Raw genomic sequence first — 18,703 nt, forward strand, 5'->3', positions numbered from 1 at the left:
AAAAGTTCAGAGAATTCAAAGGGCAGTTGAGTGCCTGCCTCTTACTGGAAAATTAGTATTGAAAGATGGGCACCAAGTTCCTTCTTTGCATTTAAAATCACTCAAACATACACCTATATAGATGATTTTTGTTTGGTTAATAGAAAAAAGCGTGTACACACGTTGGCAATTGCTGACAGGCAGAAGAAAAAGAAATTAAAATTTTCAATCTGAATACAAAGCTGTTACTATTACTGGGAGATGTAGTGATGGGAGTAGTAATGGAAATAATGAAACATGGGGGAGGAAGACTAGGGGATAAAAGAGGGAAAATGAATAAGAGTGTTGCATTTTCAGTAAATTCCTTTGTGATTATTTAGCATCAAGTCCTTTGCTTTCCTTCTTTCCATTTGCTCTGAGATTTCACATAAAGGAGAGCTCCTTCATCTTTGTTTTTCCTGATTATTATTTAATGAGGTTATGCAGCTAACAGCTTTAAGGGTTAGGATTAGGGACAGAGACTGTCTTACACCTCACAGATGCCTCCGGAGGAAGGGTTGATGAGATGGCAAATATAAGGTTTGATAGTCAGATAATATGAGTAAAAGTGCTTGGTGTGTTGGGCTGGTGAACTAGGCATGTAAGAATAGAACGCCTGTGTTTCTATTCCTTAGTTAACGGAGCAGTCCTTTGCTGCTTGCTGTGATTGAGTTGTGGATTATCTGGTCCACTCTGCTTGCCACAAGGGCACTGGGATGATCTGAAGGGCTATTTCATATATACAGTTTCCCTTCTGAAAGTATTTCAGAAGTATTTGTTCTATGAAAAGAGTGCAAAATAACTGCTCATTCTAAAGAACTGAACTATGAATTGCGCCTTTTGCAAAATGAGTTCAGTCATGAAATTTTATATCAGAAATATGATTTCAGGAAAATTGCCTAAGATCTGTAGTGACTGAATTTAAATTGTCACACAACTCTGTTACTGAATATGCAGATTTTAAATGTCCTACCTGTGGCCAGTATGTTTTGTTTCTGAAGAAAAAGCTTCAAAATACTAATAATGTTCTGAAGTTTATTTTCCAAGATGCGTGCACATCCATAATGGATTAACAACATGTTTTAACAGACCATTTATTTGCTTTAGGAGTGACAGAGAGAAGCTGTTTCAAACAGGATCTCTCATCACCGTCTATCTCTAGTCACCTCCTACTGAACCTAAGGTTGAATACTGGGGGTCATGAGGGAAAGAAAACAATAATTAAAGGGAAAAAGTTGATTGAGCTGTTTTTTTTCTCCTTCAGTATGATTAGCATATGAGAAGCTGCCTGAGTACTCTACTGTGTATCATTAGTTCAAACATTTCTGACTTTATGTAACTTTAATGATGGCTTTTTCAGTTGCATTTCTGTATTTTTGAAGAACGATTTAAGTAGAAAAGGCAGTAAAAGTTCTCCTTAGAAGATCATCTTCCTATAAATCTGGGAATTCAGTTAGATTACAATTGGACAGTTCCTAAGAACAACTCATTCCACCCCCCAGAAAGTTGTCATGCGTTCCTTTAATAAAGCTCAGAATATTATTCTTAGACTAACAGAGGTGGGGAGTAAAGCAGGAGTGTTTACAGAATTCACTTCTAAATTGACTGTGATAAGTGGCAATGCAATGTATTATGATTAGAGGTTTCTGGGAGACCCTTTAAGAAGGTTAACTGCAAGGCAGCTCTCAAAAGAAAGCATTTATCTTAGTGGCCATCCTTCAGTGTTTTATACTACTGAGAATTTTTTTGTGGGTGGTTAGAACCATTTTTTGTGTTTTATTAGCTATATCTTGAATACCTCCTACAAGCTGAATGACAGTTTAGGGTTATTAAATCTGTTCTTAGTACATTCTTTTATCCATAGTTAATCTTGACTAAATATATGCTAGTGAACAACCTTTTTTTTTTTTTTTTTTTTTTTTTTTTTAATTTTTCTCAGTTGTTGCCATATTTGTTAAAGAAGTTATTCCGTTTGACATTTGTTTAGGCTGCACTGTGATAAAATACTGTATACTATATACTTTTTCAGTTTGGCATTCAACAGAGTCTTTCATGGATTTATTTCTTCTTGCATTATCTTATCTTCCCGTATAGCATGCTAAGGCTTCCTTTTCATATTAAGTAATTTTTTTAACTCCTGGACAGATGCTTTCACAAACGCATACTATGCTTTGCTAGAGATCTATGAGATTGCAGTTTTCAGGTGTTTGGTTACATTTATAATTGAGTTGCTTTGTTACCATCTACTTCCTCCAGCTCTGTATACGTTAATTCAAAGTAGACTTTCAGAAGCCTAGTAATGACTTTGCAAAAAGGTTTATATGATTTAATATTTTTGTTTTTTAATTAAAAAGCTTTGTCTTGTATCAGATTAATAGCTGGTAAATCCTTCATGGAAAGGTACCTTTGTACACTGTCACTTACAGTCATATATATACATGTCATATGTAGTATGAAGTTATTTTTATTTGTAACTGGTATTTTTCTCAAAAACTTGATCATTCTAACCTTTTGTAGCGTTCTAGAAATAGATGTAGAAATTTAAATGTAAAAGGTCTGTCTTTCTAGTCATAGTAAAGCTAGCATGTGTATGACATAATTAGATGAAACATGGGCATAAACCCAAAGGAGTACTGTCTTAAATGAGACACGGCATAAATCAGTGTAAACCATTGAGTTGTTGAATAATCGGGTTTTCTAGTTTGTCATCCATGTGGTTAATGAAAAAAATAGAGTGGGATTTTGGATAGTTTGGGGTGGATTCCTGCTTGCTTGAGCTCTTGTCTACTGGGAATGGACTGTACCTTTCCACTTTACTTGACATGACATATATTAATAAACTTGTGCAACCTTCTTGGTACTTCTCACTGGAAACTTTAGTACATTAAGCCCAGATCTCAATGCTGCAGATGTGACCATTGAGAGACTGTTATATTTACTTTCTATGAAAGAGACTACCTTGTGTTTGCTATGAAGTAGAATGTAATCTGGCTTTGCCAGCTGATATGTTTCATTTCTAGAATGTAGCTTTTCCAGGGAAGAACTCTCTTTCCTTCTTGTTGTGAGCACCCAGTTATAATGGAGCATATTTAGATGAATACTGGTAACTGTTTTATGTAACTCAAAAGAAAATGTAAAGATTACTTATCGGTGTGGAGCAAATGCTGTTTGATTTACCATATCTTTTAGTAAACTGAGAGTTTACCTAATTTTACCATGCTCAGTTGGAGTGATTTTTCTCAGTGTTAAAAGTACTATCCCAGTATTTGTATAACAGATTAGTTTGCCAAAAGAGAGATGAAAACCTGTGAATGGCAAAAAGGATTGCTCTTTGTAAATATTACCGTTAAAGATTGTCATTTAATTCCATGCTTTAATAAATTATTTTAAAATGTATTTTATTACCATAATTTATTAAACAATAAGGAGTCATTTTGGCTGGAAATACTGATAACATCTCTATAGTACTGTATTGGGATAGTCATTTTTTTTCCTGACACACTAGATAATTAGGAATTATAAATTATGCTTACACTCTTAAACATGCGAGCTGGAGAGTATAATGGACTGTATGTCATTTTTGGTGCCAGCTCAGCTCCCGATTTTCAAATATCCTGGCGCAGAAATGAATGGTGATTTTGAGTAAAATGGATGTGTATTACTCACCTGAGAGATTTAGGTGAAGACCTTGCTAACTGATTGAAGTTACTTCATGATTGTTACTGATTGTTGTTTTTACCTGCTGTTCTGCTGGCATCTTTGCTTTGCTCCTATAGGTCAGACAATCCCATTTCCTGCAAAAATAGTAATTTTGTTTTCAACAGAGTCACTGGGTAGCTAAAGTAAATTTATTCTGTTCATCAGATTTGGTTCTTCCATAGAGAACTTCAAGGTTAAGGATAGGTAATATACTAGCTTTCATAAGCATTGATAAACCTGTGTGTGGTATCTAATAAAATATATATGACAATGTAGAGCTTCAGATCTGTCCACACAGGATGCTGCATAAATTCTTGCACTTCTTGATTTATTTGTCCATTCCAGTGAGGCACTGTACTTTTTCAATCTATATCTTCCATAGAAAAACTATAACTTTGGCAGTATTCTAGGCCATACACAAGTAAAAGAGGCAGCTTTGTTTTTTTTTCAGGTGCTCTGTCAGAACCTGTACCTCTGTTTTGCATATTAATAATACAAAGCATGGGGTCTTCCCTCTGTGTTGAACTTAATTACTGAGGATCTAGAGAACCTTGTAGCCTATTTATAGGTAGAGCATAACATTTTGTTACTACTTTACTGAACTCTTGTTAACCCATATGCCTGGTAAAATGCCTCTGGTTTATATATTTGAAATTATTACTGTTCAAATTATCCATGTTTATAAACACAGATAATGTGCCAACATGCTCCAGGAGAATGTCTGTGCAGACAGGTGCAGACAGATGAAAGCTCCCTCTGCCCGCGCTCTGAACATACTGTATGATGTGAGCCAGTTCCAGTCTGGAAACCACTAGCCTGTTGTGTGGCACTATGCCCAAGCTAAAATGCCTTGTGTCTTAGATAAATGAAGCTTTACAGCTTCTGAACTGAAGCTGACATGCATTCATGAGGCTTCAAAAACACAGACTGTGTGTGTTCACCTGCCCATCTGTGTGGATGTATTCATTGTTCCACATTGCGGTGGAAGTACAAATCCCCATCCTTGTGTTCTTATGCAGTCTTCAGTAAACATTTGTAGATTTAAGACCTCCTAACTTCATTTAGATTTGTTGTAAAGATAAAAATTAAAAAACACAGTGACCAATAGTATGAAATACTGGTAGCTGATTCAACTGTCTGTATGTGCTGGGGGTTGGATTCTGGTCTTTGATTGTCTCGATAGTGCAACTATTCAGTGTTTTACAAATAGCTGTGTACTGAATGGAATTATCCTGTCAACCACATGGCAGTTGAGAAAAACAATTGCTAGGTTTCAACAAAATATTGTCTTACAAAAATAATAATAATAATAATAACTTCTGATGGGCTTTCATAACCCTTCAGTGCCTTCAGCTGGTAAGCATACATCTTCAGATATTAAGCAGGTACATCTTAAAATTGATAATTAATTAGAGATATTTATTATAATTTGGAATAAGCCAATTTATATTTTGCTATTTAGCAGAGGGTGCCTACTTTACAGCAATGATTACCATGAGTGAAAGATTACAACCAAATCTTATATATTTTGATTGCAGACAGAGCGAATCTTTGTCTTATGTACCTTGTAAACCAGAGAACAAAGCTGAAAGCTGAATCATCATTAATTGTGATTATAATACTGTCAGATAAAAGTAGATGAACTAACCTAACCTTATTTAATTTAGATGAGTATTTTATGTAATAGAGCAACCTCCTATTTCTTTGGATTTAAAGTCACAGCATTCCTGTTACCAACCCTTTCTGTTGGAAATGTTCTGTTATCGCCCCTACCACTCCCAAAAGAACCTGCCTGATGAGACTGGGCACATTTCTAAAACAGAAAAACAGAGGCTTGTACAGAAAATATACTGTTGAGAAAAAAGAAAAAATAAAAAGAAGGAAAAAAAAAGAAAAAGTTGAATTTGTGTTACATTTTTCCTTCCATTTAAGACAGATGCCAAGAAGGGGGTATATTTAGATTTTCTGTGGTGAATAAATTCCCTACTTTCTGCAGCTTGAGAGAAATGATTTCATAGAGTAGTGCATCTGCTTTCTTTTATTTCAGTGCATTAAGAAGTTAAGATTTTAATGAAAGCTTTATGGAATCGACAATTTATTTGAGCACAAAACATGAAAAATGTTGACAGTCTGGTATGAATTACCATACAGCATCCTTTATGCATTACTTTGAGGTCTACAGAAAGTAAAATACCTACATCTTGTTTCAGAGTAACCCTATAGATATGTGACTCCTTAAAGTATTTTTTTTCTTAATATCTGCTATTCTAAATGAGATGTTTTTATTTAAATTAAGTCTGCTGGAGACTTATGGCATCCTCTTTTAAACATCCTTTAACCATGATTAGAGTAAAAATGACAGAATAATAAATGAGACTATTTAAGTGTATGAATAAAATGCAACTGTTTATCTAGAATTGATCCACATCTCATAACTTGGAGAGTAAAATAAATGCCTTGTTTTCCTTTGACTCCATCAGAAATATTGTCCTTTAAATATTTACATTAATACATTAGGAATTTTGAAATAAAAGTGAAATAGCTTTCTTGACATTATTACTGGCAAGCAGAAGGATTGCAAGAATTCCAAACTTTTAGCTCACCTTGGATGTATGAAGTTCATGAGCCATATTCTTACATTTATTAGCAGTTGGAACCTAAAGTTAATTTATGGCTCATTTATCCGTGTTTATTTTTTAATGATTGATCTTATGTAGTTCTCAAAAAAGGCATAGGCCATAACATATTCTAAAACCTATTAAGTATTATGTGCTTTTTCTTGGCTGATAAGTCATAGTCTGCCATCAAATGCACTGCAGAAATTGAATAATTCATTTATTTAAGAAAACAAGGGACAGATTGTGACACTACCAACATGAGCATTTTAGAGCATAAGAAATAATAAGATTTGTGTTTCCAAATAATATGTTGTTGAAATTACTTTTGTCATCTGGCTTCACAAACTACAGTGTGACCCTCCTGGCTTCAGTGTAATTCTATATGTCTCAGTGCTGTAATAGTAATAAATTCGTAGGAAAACATCTGTGTAAATGAGTGGAAGATGTTCAGAGATTTTTCTACTGAGTCTTATGGGCTCCCAAATAAACAAGGCAACTGAAGTTTTTTATCACTTTGCTTTTATGATTCAGTTGTTACAATTGGAATAGTTCACAACAGATTTATTTAGGATATTCTAGAACTCAGGTAAGTAAGTGAGTAAATAAATGAATAAATAACAACAACAAACAAGCAACAAAGATTTTTTAGATCCAAGCAATTCAAATAATTATTAGATGTCACGTCAGAATAAAAAGAAAGCCACTGAGATAAATGTTCTTAAAAATATATAGACTATGACAAAATGAATAAAGTTAATTTCTTTTTGCTCTTGTGGATGAAAGAAGCATTTTGTGTAGCATTTTTGTTCTGTTTTATGAAGAATGTAATGTTTATCATTTTATTTTATCAGACAGGAAGCACTGCTTGCTGCAATTAGTGAAAAGGATGCAAACATTGCCTTGCTTGAACTGTCTGCTTCAAAGAAAAAGAAGACACAAGAGGAAGTAATGGCTCTTAAAAGAGAGAAGGACAGATTAGTGCATCAGTTAAAACAGCAGGTGGGGAGAAACTAATTTTCATACTTTTGTGGAAACTGAGAAGTGACATTATTTTCACTTGTACTATTTTCTTCTAACATTGTATTCAAAGTCCTCAAACCAGGTCTGATATGTGCCGGCAATTGTGGTAAGTAGGAGATGCTAAATGTAAATACTTCTGTGTTGCTTCTCTTTGGTTGCTAAGTATTTAGCTGAATGTTTGACAGGTTCTTATTTCAAGGGCTGCTCCAAAAGTAATTCCTCCTATTTTATTAAGTTGGCCCATGATGTCAGAGGCAGATGTTGGTGGGTGGCAGTAGAGGATGAACATTTCTGCCAGTATTCTGTTATGTTTTGTTGCTGTGTGGCAGATGGCATAGGGGCAGTCTGACAAAATGGCATCTGACATGGAATAGGGTATCAAGCAAAGGGATGTCATTGAATTCTTCCATGCAGAGAAAATGGCACCCACTGACATTCATTGATGCTTGCTGAAGATTGATGGAGACAAAACAGTGGATGTAAGGACAGTGAGGTGGTTGGTGGTGCACCTTAGCAATGGTGACAATGAGTCACCTGCACTTGCACAGACATTTACAAATGCAGCATGCAAGCTCTTGTTCATGACTTGCAAAAATGCAAAGCAAATGGTGGTACCTATGTTGAAAATACAACATTCTGTAGCTGAGAATTCTCTCTATCAAATAGTGTTATTGTGCTCTTTGGATCTGTTGTAGTTTACATGGAAACAAATAGGAGGCATTATCTGCATGTCAACCTACATATATTACACTCCCGTTTCCCCTCCCCTTGTACAGCTTCCCACTGGCTTTGTTATGTGCAACAGAAAAGAACAGATGCTCTTCACAGTCAAGCAAGATCTGTACACTCTGTTGACGCTTTCTAATCTTCTATGTTGAATAATTGTGGGTTTATTTTTCAGAAGGCTTCAGGCTTTCTGTGAGGTTATTTGGAAATTGCTGATTATCCTTTAAGTTCTCAAATGTTTTGTGGTTTTTTTGTTGTTGTTTGTTCATTTTACTTTTTTTTTTTTTTTTTTTTTTTTAATAATCATCAAGATATTATTGAGATGTGCTCAAAACTATCATAACTTTGTTCGGTCAGGGGATTGCCAGAGAGACAGTGTGTGTGTGATAATTTCAGCTAGAATTGCAACCAAATACTTCAAATACCTCCATTATTTATAGTGATAAAGATCTTCAGTAATGCTATTTCACTAGATTAAATTAATGCCAAAATAATCTCTTTTATCTCAGACACTGAAAAAAAAAAAAAAAGAGAGAGAGACACCAGGAATAGGAATGTAGTTTAACTAGGTCACCACTTTATTACACGATTATCTGATAGGAGGAGTTGTAGAGATCATTCATGCTTCTTTAATCCCTTTGGAGAGAAGCACTGTTAAACCCCACATCTTTCACACGTGAATTCAAGAGCAAGGTTTGTAAGTGCTATTCTTCCTTGCTGTGATTGTCATGATGGGAAAAAATGTCAGATTTCATGCTGTGTGATATCATCACTCTGCTTCTCAGTTGCTTTGAGAGATTATTCCTAATCTATTTCTGATGCACTTTTATCAAAGAGCTAGAACTTCGATGAATGACCAACTGCAGCATTTTTTTCCTGTTCTAATTTTCTGGCCTTTTAGAAGATTTTGGTGTAATTTGTAACTCTTCTCACTGAAAAATGCAAAGAATAATCTTAACAATGAAATATGTTGCCTCTGTAGGAGAACAGAAGAATGTGTTATTTACTTTAAATATAAAACTACATGTTTACACATATATGAAAGACCAAAATATTATTGTGTTGATAAATATAGCAGTCTTGTCATAGGTTGTGGCTGCACGAGTTTAAGAATGACTTATTATTTCTAGGGTGAATAAGTGCATTGGTAATGGCTTATTTTTACAGTTTTCATCAGAATATGTTTTGATAACCTTGGAAACTTCCCTGTATCGCAGTCACCTGTAAAATTGCTGTTAATGATACTGACCTCTGTGATGCAAACACATTTGCATAAGATGTGCATATTTAATTGCAACGATTTAAGTTGAATTTAGGAGCTGCAATCTTTCAGTAAATTATCTACTGTGTTGTGTTTTAAATACATGCAAGTATAGTAATACGCTCCCAGTAAGACAGAGCCACTGGAATTGTTTTGATTCATACACCAAATGCTGTATTTGGAAAGCCACGGAACTTTTTAGTAGCTTTAAAAGACCTTTCAGTAATACAGCATTAAACAAGATCACCACACGGGCTTGGCTGAGTGATTACACAGTGTTTATAATCACCCCGGCCAAGATTCCTTTGGAGAATATTGAGGCAGCTATTTTTAGAGAAATTTGTGTAGTGATGCAATCCTTCATGAAACAATTAGCTTAAAGCCCATTTTTAGAACATCTCAAGAGATTTTTGTAGGAGCATAATACACTGCTGTGTTACTGATTCATTCTGAACTTGAATACTGCAAGGAAATTTCCCAGTTGCCTCTTTTTACTTTTGGGATATTGAGCCAAAAATGTAAGTGGAGTTTGCCAAAATGCGAGGTCTTCTAACTCCTTGAAAGCATTTTATTTTTCTTCCCAAAACATGAAACTAGAAACCAGTTCAGCATTTTCAGAACTGCAGGTGTACAGAATACTCTGGCCAGAGGCAAAGTTGGTGTTTGGCAGTGTTCTCCAGTCTATTAGTTCATGGCTGTATTTCATCACATAAGCATATTGCTAATGAAAAAAAAAAAACAAAAAACGGTGAGAAACAATCAAGGAATTTAAAAAATCTGTGTAACCACAGTTTCTCAACAAATTCCTCCTGTATGCGATACATCAGAGTATTTCTGACTAATGAACTTACAGATATTTCAAAAGAAGCTTTCAAGAGCAAAGGAGAGAAATGGAATTGAAGGCAGCATGTTACATTACATGTATTGTTCTGGTTAAGAACATTAGGAATAGAGCTTATGTGGTATTGTGGTGGTGACGTCAAGCGCTTAGGAATGACGAAACTGCAAGTTTTATTTTTCCTTTTAGATAAATTGGTTCATATTCCTACATACCATCACCGTAATAGATTTTTTATTTTATTTATTTTTATTGCATACTACTAGAAGAAATGTAATTTCAATTTAGGCTGGATTTTTGTTTAAGATACAAACTTTAGAAACTGGAGAGCTGGATTTGCCCAGGGAGGTTGTGGTGTTCCTTCTCTGGAGATATCCAAGAACTTGTGCCTGGGTCTTTTCCTGTGTGTCCTGCTGTAGAGAACCTGCTTTAGCAGGGGTTTAGATTAGATGATCCCCAGAGGTCTGTTCCAACCCCTGTGACTCTTGTGATTCTGTAGAATTGCAAAAATTACAATGAAATGAACTTTTCTGACATTCAGATATCAGTGTTACAAACCATGTAATTGTAGTTTCAGAAGTTCAGCTTTGCTACTAAAGTTTCTGATTCATGTCTGGTGTTTAAAAATTATGGGAAAGTATTTTTACAATGAGTTGTTTCCTGTTTTAGTACACAAACAAATGAACAAAAACCCAAAGTAAAAACAAAATGAGCAACAAGCCACCAGAGAACTCTACCTTCTCATGCTGTTTGTCTGCTTTTAGTGGGACCTGGCCAGAGATGTCCTCAGGCAGCTGCTGTTGCAGAGCTTTAATTATGCTTTTAAACCCACTTCTTTGTGTCTGTGTTCTTACATACTTCTGTGTAATTACTAGGTTTAGTAGTAGAACTCAGACAAATACTTTTGGCATGACTTTAGCCGATACATTACTTTGTATGCTGTATTATTACAAGATATTTCCTGTGCTTCAAGCCATACTTTTAATTCACAGAACTTCAAATGCACTAACTCTAAATGCAGGGACCACAACAGAGAAGGCAGAGGGACCATATTCAAATCAACACAACTTCAATCACAAGTGCAAGGAAAGTACAAGTTTTCTCTTAGTACTCCAGATAAAGGTCTGCTTGGCACTTGAAACTGCTGCCTCTTCTCATGCTGCCAAGCATCTGATATCCCAGCTGGTGTTTGTGAGAAGGCTATTATCCTTCAGCTCATGAAGAGGGAGGCTTACTATGAGCCCTGACTTCTCACAGCATAAGTCACTTAAATCCTGTAATCTTCCAAAACATCAGGTCTAATGGCTGTTAATATCATTTAAATAGTACTGTAATTAATAATAAATTTGAAATAAATGTAGAGTTTTTATGCTCACAGTAAACTCTATCAGCCTGAAGTCTTTGTCAAGATATATATTGAAAGCTGCTCTTCATCTATTATTTGTCTTAATTGTAAACAGATAGATTGTTCTCTTAGTTACTTCTGGGCAGATAAATAGGTGGGATTTTGTGCTTTTTGTCTTCTCATGACCATCCATTTATTTTATGCCACTCAGGCTCCATTTAGTCTAATACTATATCTAGTATCCGTAATGTATCACATTACTTCACTGTGTGATACCATCAGAAAAATAATTAAAATTATTAAGCTTCCAACCTTTCCTGGCACTCATTTTTGTGCCTAATTTTTATGCATAGGAGTCCGAGCATCTGATTTGGTCAGTGTTTGCGGTTGTGTTTCATCTAGGAGGAAGGATTTCCTGAAAGCTTGGAAAATTTCTTTTTGTACAGTGAAACCAGGGAGTGCAGACAGGGCCTGAAGAACAAGGGTTCTGGCTACATGTACTTCACAGATGATGAGAACTGTAAGATTTTCACATTAAACATCCATGACACACATGAATGAAATTTAATACATAACTAGATGTAGATAGAAGAAAGTTTAAAAGAAACGCTTTTCCAGACATTACTGTGTTCTTAACTTCATATGCGACAGTCACAGCATGAATGAGAACAAAAGAATAGAAAAAATATTTAAGTATGAATTGACCACATTTTTCTCCACTAACCCATAACGCACGTTTTTAACCTACATGCATCCCATCTCTCGCACTTTCCAAAACAAGTCATGCACTATACCAGGAAAATAATACCTGTTTGGAATTTTATCAGGGAAAGAAATTAAATGGAAGAAAACAAAGCAGAAAATAATAATAATAATATAAATAAAAGTTCAAATATAGTTAAGAATAGGAATGTAGAGATAGGTGATGTTATAAAAAGAAAATGCCTAATTAAAACTCTCAGTAAAGCATAGCCCTACTCCATAGTGATGCATGCTAATACCCATATGGTTATGATTGTGGTAGTTTTCTAGCATCTGGAATTCTGAGTTACCACAGTATAACACTCTTGTTATCTTTTTGTTGCTGGTGTGTGCTTGCAAACATATTCTTTGCATTTTTTTTTTTTCTATTGGTATTTTCTCACTGTATAAGAACTCAGTGCATAAGCAAAGAAAGAAAAACAAAAATGATATTGAATTGAAAACTGTCAGATATTTGTAACAATTTAAGACTTGTATTAAGGGGAAAATACTAAAATTAAATTGTTTATCAGCTAAAATAGAATGAAACATTGAAAAAGAAGATGTCAAGGTTCTTTGTTGAAGGATAATTTTCAAATAGTGAGATTACAGGAAATAGAGGTTTTGGAATGTTGAAGATTTCAAAGCTCATTGCAGAATCAACGCTAGAACTTGATTCTCTTGGTTTTGATTTTCATGCTTTAATAATTACACTGTAGGATCTTCCCAGGATGATTTGTAGGCCTTATATGTGTCTCCTTCCTGTATTATATAGGGCAAAATCCTTCTGAATTGAAAGTGAGTATTCTAGAAATGTTTCAAATTCCATTTAGTGAAGAGAGATTGAGTAGAAAATCCAAAGAAAAGTGATAGCTATTGAATAGCATTACAACTATATCCCAGAGCAACAAATATTACTATTTTTCCTCATTTGAACCTCATTCGTGAGAGTTTCTTTGTTAACTTGATCCAGATGACAGATCAAAGCATAGCTGCCTTTTGCCACCTTGCTAAAGTATTTTTTTTAAAGATGGTTTTAATATTATAGTTTTACAGTTACAGATTGTTGTTAAGCTATTGAGTCTGTTGCCAGTCAATCAAAGACTTTCATTTCACTTCTGTAGATCCTTACTTAAACTCTACAGAATTTTAGAAGGACAAGAAATATCTGTCAGTTTTTGTACAGAGCCTGATCATAAATTTCTTGGTAAGTGGGTAAGAAATTCAGTTACACATACCATTCATGACCTTGACAGCTAAGCAAGTGGTGATACTGGATGATCAAAGACAACTGTTTTGAGCCCCACGGGTTAATATACCTGTGCACCTACATTTAAGCCACTTCTAATAGCTCTATCATTCCTCTTTTTCTTTTTTTTCTTCCTTTATTTTTTTTTTCCCTAAATATATGCAACATTTATTGAACATGGTAATAAATTTAAAACAAAACAACAACCAAACAACAACAACAAAAAATATCCTGAAGAAATTACTCAGGCTAAAACTATTAAGGGTATACTTTGCCTCTAGGAGATGCGGTTTATGTTGTTGCATTTCACAGGTTTACTTTTATTTTCACTCCTTATATGAATCCTAATTAAAACTGGTTCCTTCTTGGGTGTTGGCCTGGTGTTCATCAGGCTTTTTCAAAAAAGGCTAATGATAATTTTGTTGTTAGAGATGTTCCTTTTCAGCATGTGATGAATGGAGCTTCTCTGTTTTAGTTTACCATTAACTTCAGATAAAGGTCCATAAACTAACTGACACATGCTGAAAGGTGGAAAGGTGGAAAGAAATAGTTATATTCCTTGACTTTTAATTGCTTTTGTATCAGATGCGTCCCATACAGGAAACGTACCCTAAACTGCTGGATTTCATAGATTCAACCTCGCATACTAATTTATGTTAAATTATTTCAGATTCATGCCAAAGAAAGAATTTAGGATTATGCTGTCAGTGTCTGTCTTAGAATGCAATGCACATCCATTGGGATTGTAAAAGGAAATGAAATAAGACATTTGGAAACCTCAGTCTCAAGAAAATGTTTGAGCCTGCTGAGAACCAACCTCCTCCTGAAGTCAAATGGGTGACCTGTCCCGTATTTCTCCACATGTCTGTGTATCACAGCGCTTCTAATTTCAGAAATCCAACCTGTGCTACAGCTCATCACTTTTTCAGCCACAAGTGAAACTGGTTTTAATTTGTAAGAAAGAGCTCAAATTGTGAAATAGCCCAAGCAGTTATGGATCTTCGTTATATTTCACTGGCAAAGAAATAATTCATTTATGTACATAAATTAGTATACAAATGTGTGTGTGTGTACATAAGCACACATGAAAACATAATATTTATAAACCGAAAGTCATAGGTCAATATGCTGGACAATAGGACAAATTAAATGTGTATCTCTGAATTGTGATAACAACACAATTGCTGAGATTGAAGAAATTCAATTACAGAAAAAAGAAGCCTGTGACTTCCAACAGATCATTTCTATTCATGTGTTGCTGACTTAAGCTTATTCTCTGTTTTCATTTAAAGTAGTCCACATCGCCAGTACAGATTGCAAAACAAATTTGCTGTCTTTTGGAAGAAAAATTATAATGAGCACAAGAGAAGATATGGTGTGCAGTGAAGCTTAGATTAGAAAATATTAAACATGGAATAGTATCATAAATTAAAGCAAATAATGAAATTATTGAAAGATAACAAAAGTTTTGCAAATGAATATTCTCCAATATTCTGTTTGGTATAGCAATTGACAAAGAGGTTTCAGGAAACTGTAGTGTAATCTGTGTCATTTTCTGTATCAATGGATTTGAAGTTAAGAATGTAAGAAAGAATGATTTCTTAATTCACAGAATATTAAATAATTTGCATTGATACATTTGGAAACTACACAACACATGTTGTGGTGTAATTCATGTAGAATAACAGATGATGCGGATTAGATCTGACACAACTTAAATGTGTGTACAGTTTTTGTGAATTGCAAATTCCAAGTCTCAGTTTCCAGACAAACCTTTAAAGTCATATTTGGGAATCTGTTTCAAAAGTAATACAAGCAAAAAATCTTGTATGTTTTTGAACTTGAAATTTTCAAGTATGCTGAAGATGATGCAGGAAATCGCAGCATTATCAAGTTAGCAGGTCGTACGTTTCCTCCTCAATCAGCACTGAAGGGATGATCTAATATGTTGATATAGGACTGTGATCAGGGGCAGTTACTCTCTGTCTGATGAGCCACTCTCCTAAAACATACAGTGAATAAAACTCCCTTTCTATGTTTTGATGCGTGTGCTTATAACTATGTGTAGGGGTGTGAAGCCCTGGAGTCCTGAATGAGTTCCAGTGTGGTTAATTAATTTCTTCCTCATATGAAAATATACCTGACATTTCATTGCCTACTAACCATTAAAAGAATTAGCAAGGGAAGCAGATGGAAGTAATAGTACAGAGTTTTACTTAGAAGGACATGAAAAGGATTTTACTGTTACTGTTAATTTTTTGGGTGCCTTTAGTTTTGTTTCTCCTCCAGAAATCCTCCTACTTATCCTTAGAAATTCTACTTGGAAAAGTTTGAAATCATCCCATATTTTGTACTCAATAAGTGATAGGTAAGCATATTTGAAAAATGCAGTTCACTTTTAAAGGACTCCTTGACAGCAGCCAAAGTAAAAAGAAAGAGAACCTGAAAATCATATGAGTTACCATTGTGAAGCACTAACAAATAGAGAGAAAAAGCTATTAAGAAAAAAATATATATTTAGCATCATTTTAACAAATGAATAAGAATAAAAAGTCATGTGTGCACAGTTTGATGATCTTCTGAGTTGAAAGCAAAATCAACTTTTCATTTTTCCATTTTGCATTCCTTATGTATTTTGCTTCCTGAGCAGAACAACTAAAGGCAGCCTACTGCAGCATTAACACTTTCTTTGTGCACGTTTTACTGCAATCTGGCATCCAAAATGAGGAAACATTAGAAGTGGTTTATTTATATTTCAGCACCAAATTAGAAAGATGACATCATTCATTTACAGTTCTTATCCCATGACACATCTAATCCCCAACACCTCATTATAAGGGACACTTTTAGGATTGCATATATCATCTTGTTTAACTTTTGCATTCTTTTATGGGATACAGTTGAAAGGTAGGAAATGTAAGGCTGTTCATTGATAAGAAAGTAAACTGGTAAAATCTTAGGAGCGTCCCCAAAGACGCAGCATATTACAGTGTTTACAGTAAGTGCATTACTGTTTGTTTATTAATTCTCCATCTTCTCCACTATTGTTCAAAGGGACTTCCTCTTTGAATATTAAGGCAAACAAGTAAATGATGATTCAGGGTGAGTTGGCCTTGTGGCAAAATCAGCAAATTTGTGACTAAAATTCATACAGGTCAATACTTCTGTCTTCTTAATCAGGATGGAAAAAATGGAATTATCCCAGCTGTGAGGAAAATAGTGTTTAAAAATGTGAAATGATACCCCTACAGGGTCCATGCAGTTCCTATTCAAATGAATCTACCTCTTGATCTATGGATGAAATTTATACTGTAAGACACATGAAGATGCTCTCAGCCAAGGTGGTATAGTGATGCTTAGAAAGTGACTGACAGTGGTTAAAGTATATACATATCCAATCTGTTAGTGTTCCTCTTTCTTGTTATTGTGTCTACTGTAGGTATTTTTTCTTTTAAATCTCAACATGAAATGAGTGCTAATGCCCTCCTGAAGTCTGTTTATTACTGTTCCCCAACTGTCAACATGTGCAGTTCTTGAGAAGCATTACCATATTTCAAAATAAAATTACTTGCAAAAAAGACAAATTAGGATTTTGTGTGATCCCAGTGGTTCAGAGTTTTCCTCTCGTTACATTTTTCTTATAGGGCAATATTTTGTAATAGAAATATTTGGTTGTTTCTTTTTTGTTTGTTTGCTTTTCAAAATCTCTTTTCTACTTCAGCAAAACTAATTAAGTTCAAGGAATGTAATTGAAATCTCAGTTTTTATATTTTCCATTAAAATATATTTAACAGTGAGGATTTCCTAGCAGAAGTTTTGGTATTGGACTGCTCTCATAGGAGAATGTTTTTACCTTAATCCTTGAAAACTCTTTACCATGTTAGGTATAGGCTGCTAATTAACTCATGGTTGTTACCAGTTGGAATCCAATTAGAACTGTTAGCATAAGAACATTCACCAATTAATGAGGGGAATTTAAATTTATCTGTCCAATTTGGAAATGATTAGTTTGAGCAAAATCTTGGGGTAATGTGTTTTTCAGTGTCCTGCTGCAGCCAGAATGTGTCCTGCCACCTCGGGGCATGACTGGAACTGTGAATTTTTGCAATTGACTTCAAATTCTTAACTTCAATGTCAACAGGAAAGTGTCTATATCCAACATATTTCCAGTTATTTGTGCATGATCCACTCAAATGGCCTCCACAAAAACAAGTTGCACAAAGTGAATAATGCTCTTTCAAGTGAATTTCTTCCCATACAGAATAATTATATCAGGGTTCAGATGAGTTGTTGTTGTTCTTTTGAATATGATATTAAATATGTTTAGACTTCAATCATTCCTTCAGCCATCTACATAGTAATAATTGTGTTTACCTTGAACAAAATCTTCAGATTTTGACAGAGGTCTCTGAAAGCTCTTGGCATTTTCTCCAGGGATTAATCAGTGCAAAAGTAAAACTTGATGAAAGATTAACAGGTTTTCCTGGGACAGTCTTCAGTCCAACTAGCAGAAAAGATAAGTGCTGTATACACTGGTATTGGGTGATTAGGTAGTAAGAAAATTTTGGTGTCCTGAACAAGGTTTGTATTATTCTAGTCTGTGTATGTTATGGTATGGAATAATTGTAGTAATGATAAAGAGCAAGGGTGTACCTTGTTACCTCATGGTGGCATGAGATTTTATTATCTCTACAAAGCAGTAACTGAAGCATAGATGTTGTTTTCAAGATCATTATCAAAGGCTTACTTTCATTCGGCAATGTGTAAAGTCCCATAATCACTATTTCCTCTAAGCAACAGTGTCTGTATCAACTAGACTTCAGATTCTTTAGCCTTACTATTTAGAAGGGTGATCCTTGCTTACAGTAAGAAATGAAAAAATAAGCCAAAATTTATTTTTTGCATAGCTGTTCACAATTGTTGTTGACTTGTCTTGATAGATAACTGTAAATACTTGAAGCACGCTTAATATCCCTGCTAGTGAGATTTTGGAAGTTAATTATTGAAACATATTAATAAACTGGAAAATAGGCAATGCTTGTAAAATAGTAAATTTAGAAAAGTTGAATGTTTTCATTGACACCTTTTAAACATAACATCCTTAATCATGTCCTTTTCTGATTGTATGATTCTTCATATGTGAAAACTGAGACAGATATATTCACATGCTTTGTTATCTTTTTCTATT

General features: G+C 34.4%; 1 protein-coding gene across 17 annotated transcripts in view; it reads left to right on the forward strand.

Annotated features, from left to right (window-relative positions):
* Window positions 1-18,703, forward strand: part of ERC2 (ELKS/RAB6-interacting/CAST family member 2) — a 369,674-nt gene that overhangs the window by 239,849 nt on the left and 111,122 nt on the right. For all 17 annotated transcript variants that reach the window (XR_011905070.1, XR_011905073.1, XR_011905076.1 and 14 more), the window contains one exon: window positions 7,187-7,334. Coding sequence is in view for 1 of the 17 variants with exons in the window: in XM_072347008.1 (XP_072203109.1) it covers window positions 7,187-7,334 (148 nt within the window). In the remaining 16 variants the exon portion in view is untranslated. The remainder of the gene's footprint in view (window positions 1-7,186; window positions 7,335-18,703) is intronic.

The sequence above is a fragment of the Excalfactoria chinensis genome, chromosome 12 (assembly GCF_039878825.1).
Source record: "Excalfactoria chinensis isolate bCotChi1 chromosome 12, bCotChi1.hap2, whole genome shotgun sequence".
NCBI lineage: Eukaryota > Metazoa > Chordata > Aves > Galliformes > Phasianidae > Excalfactoria > Excalfactoria chinensis.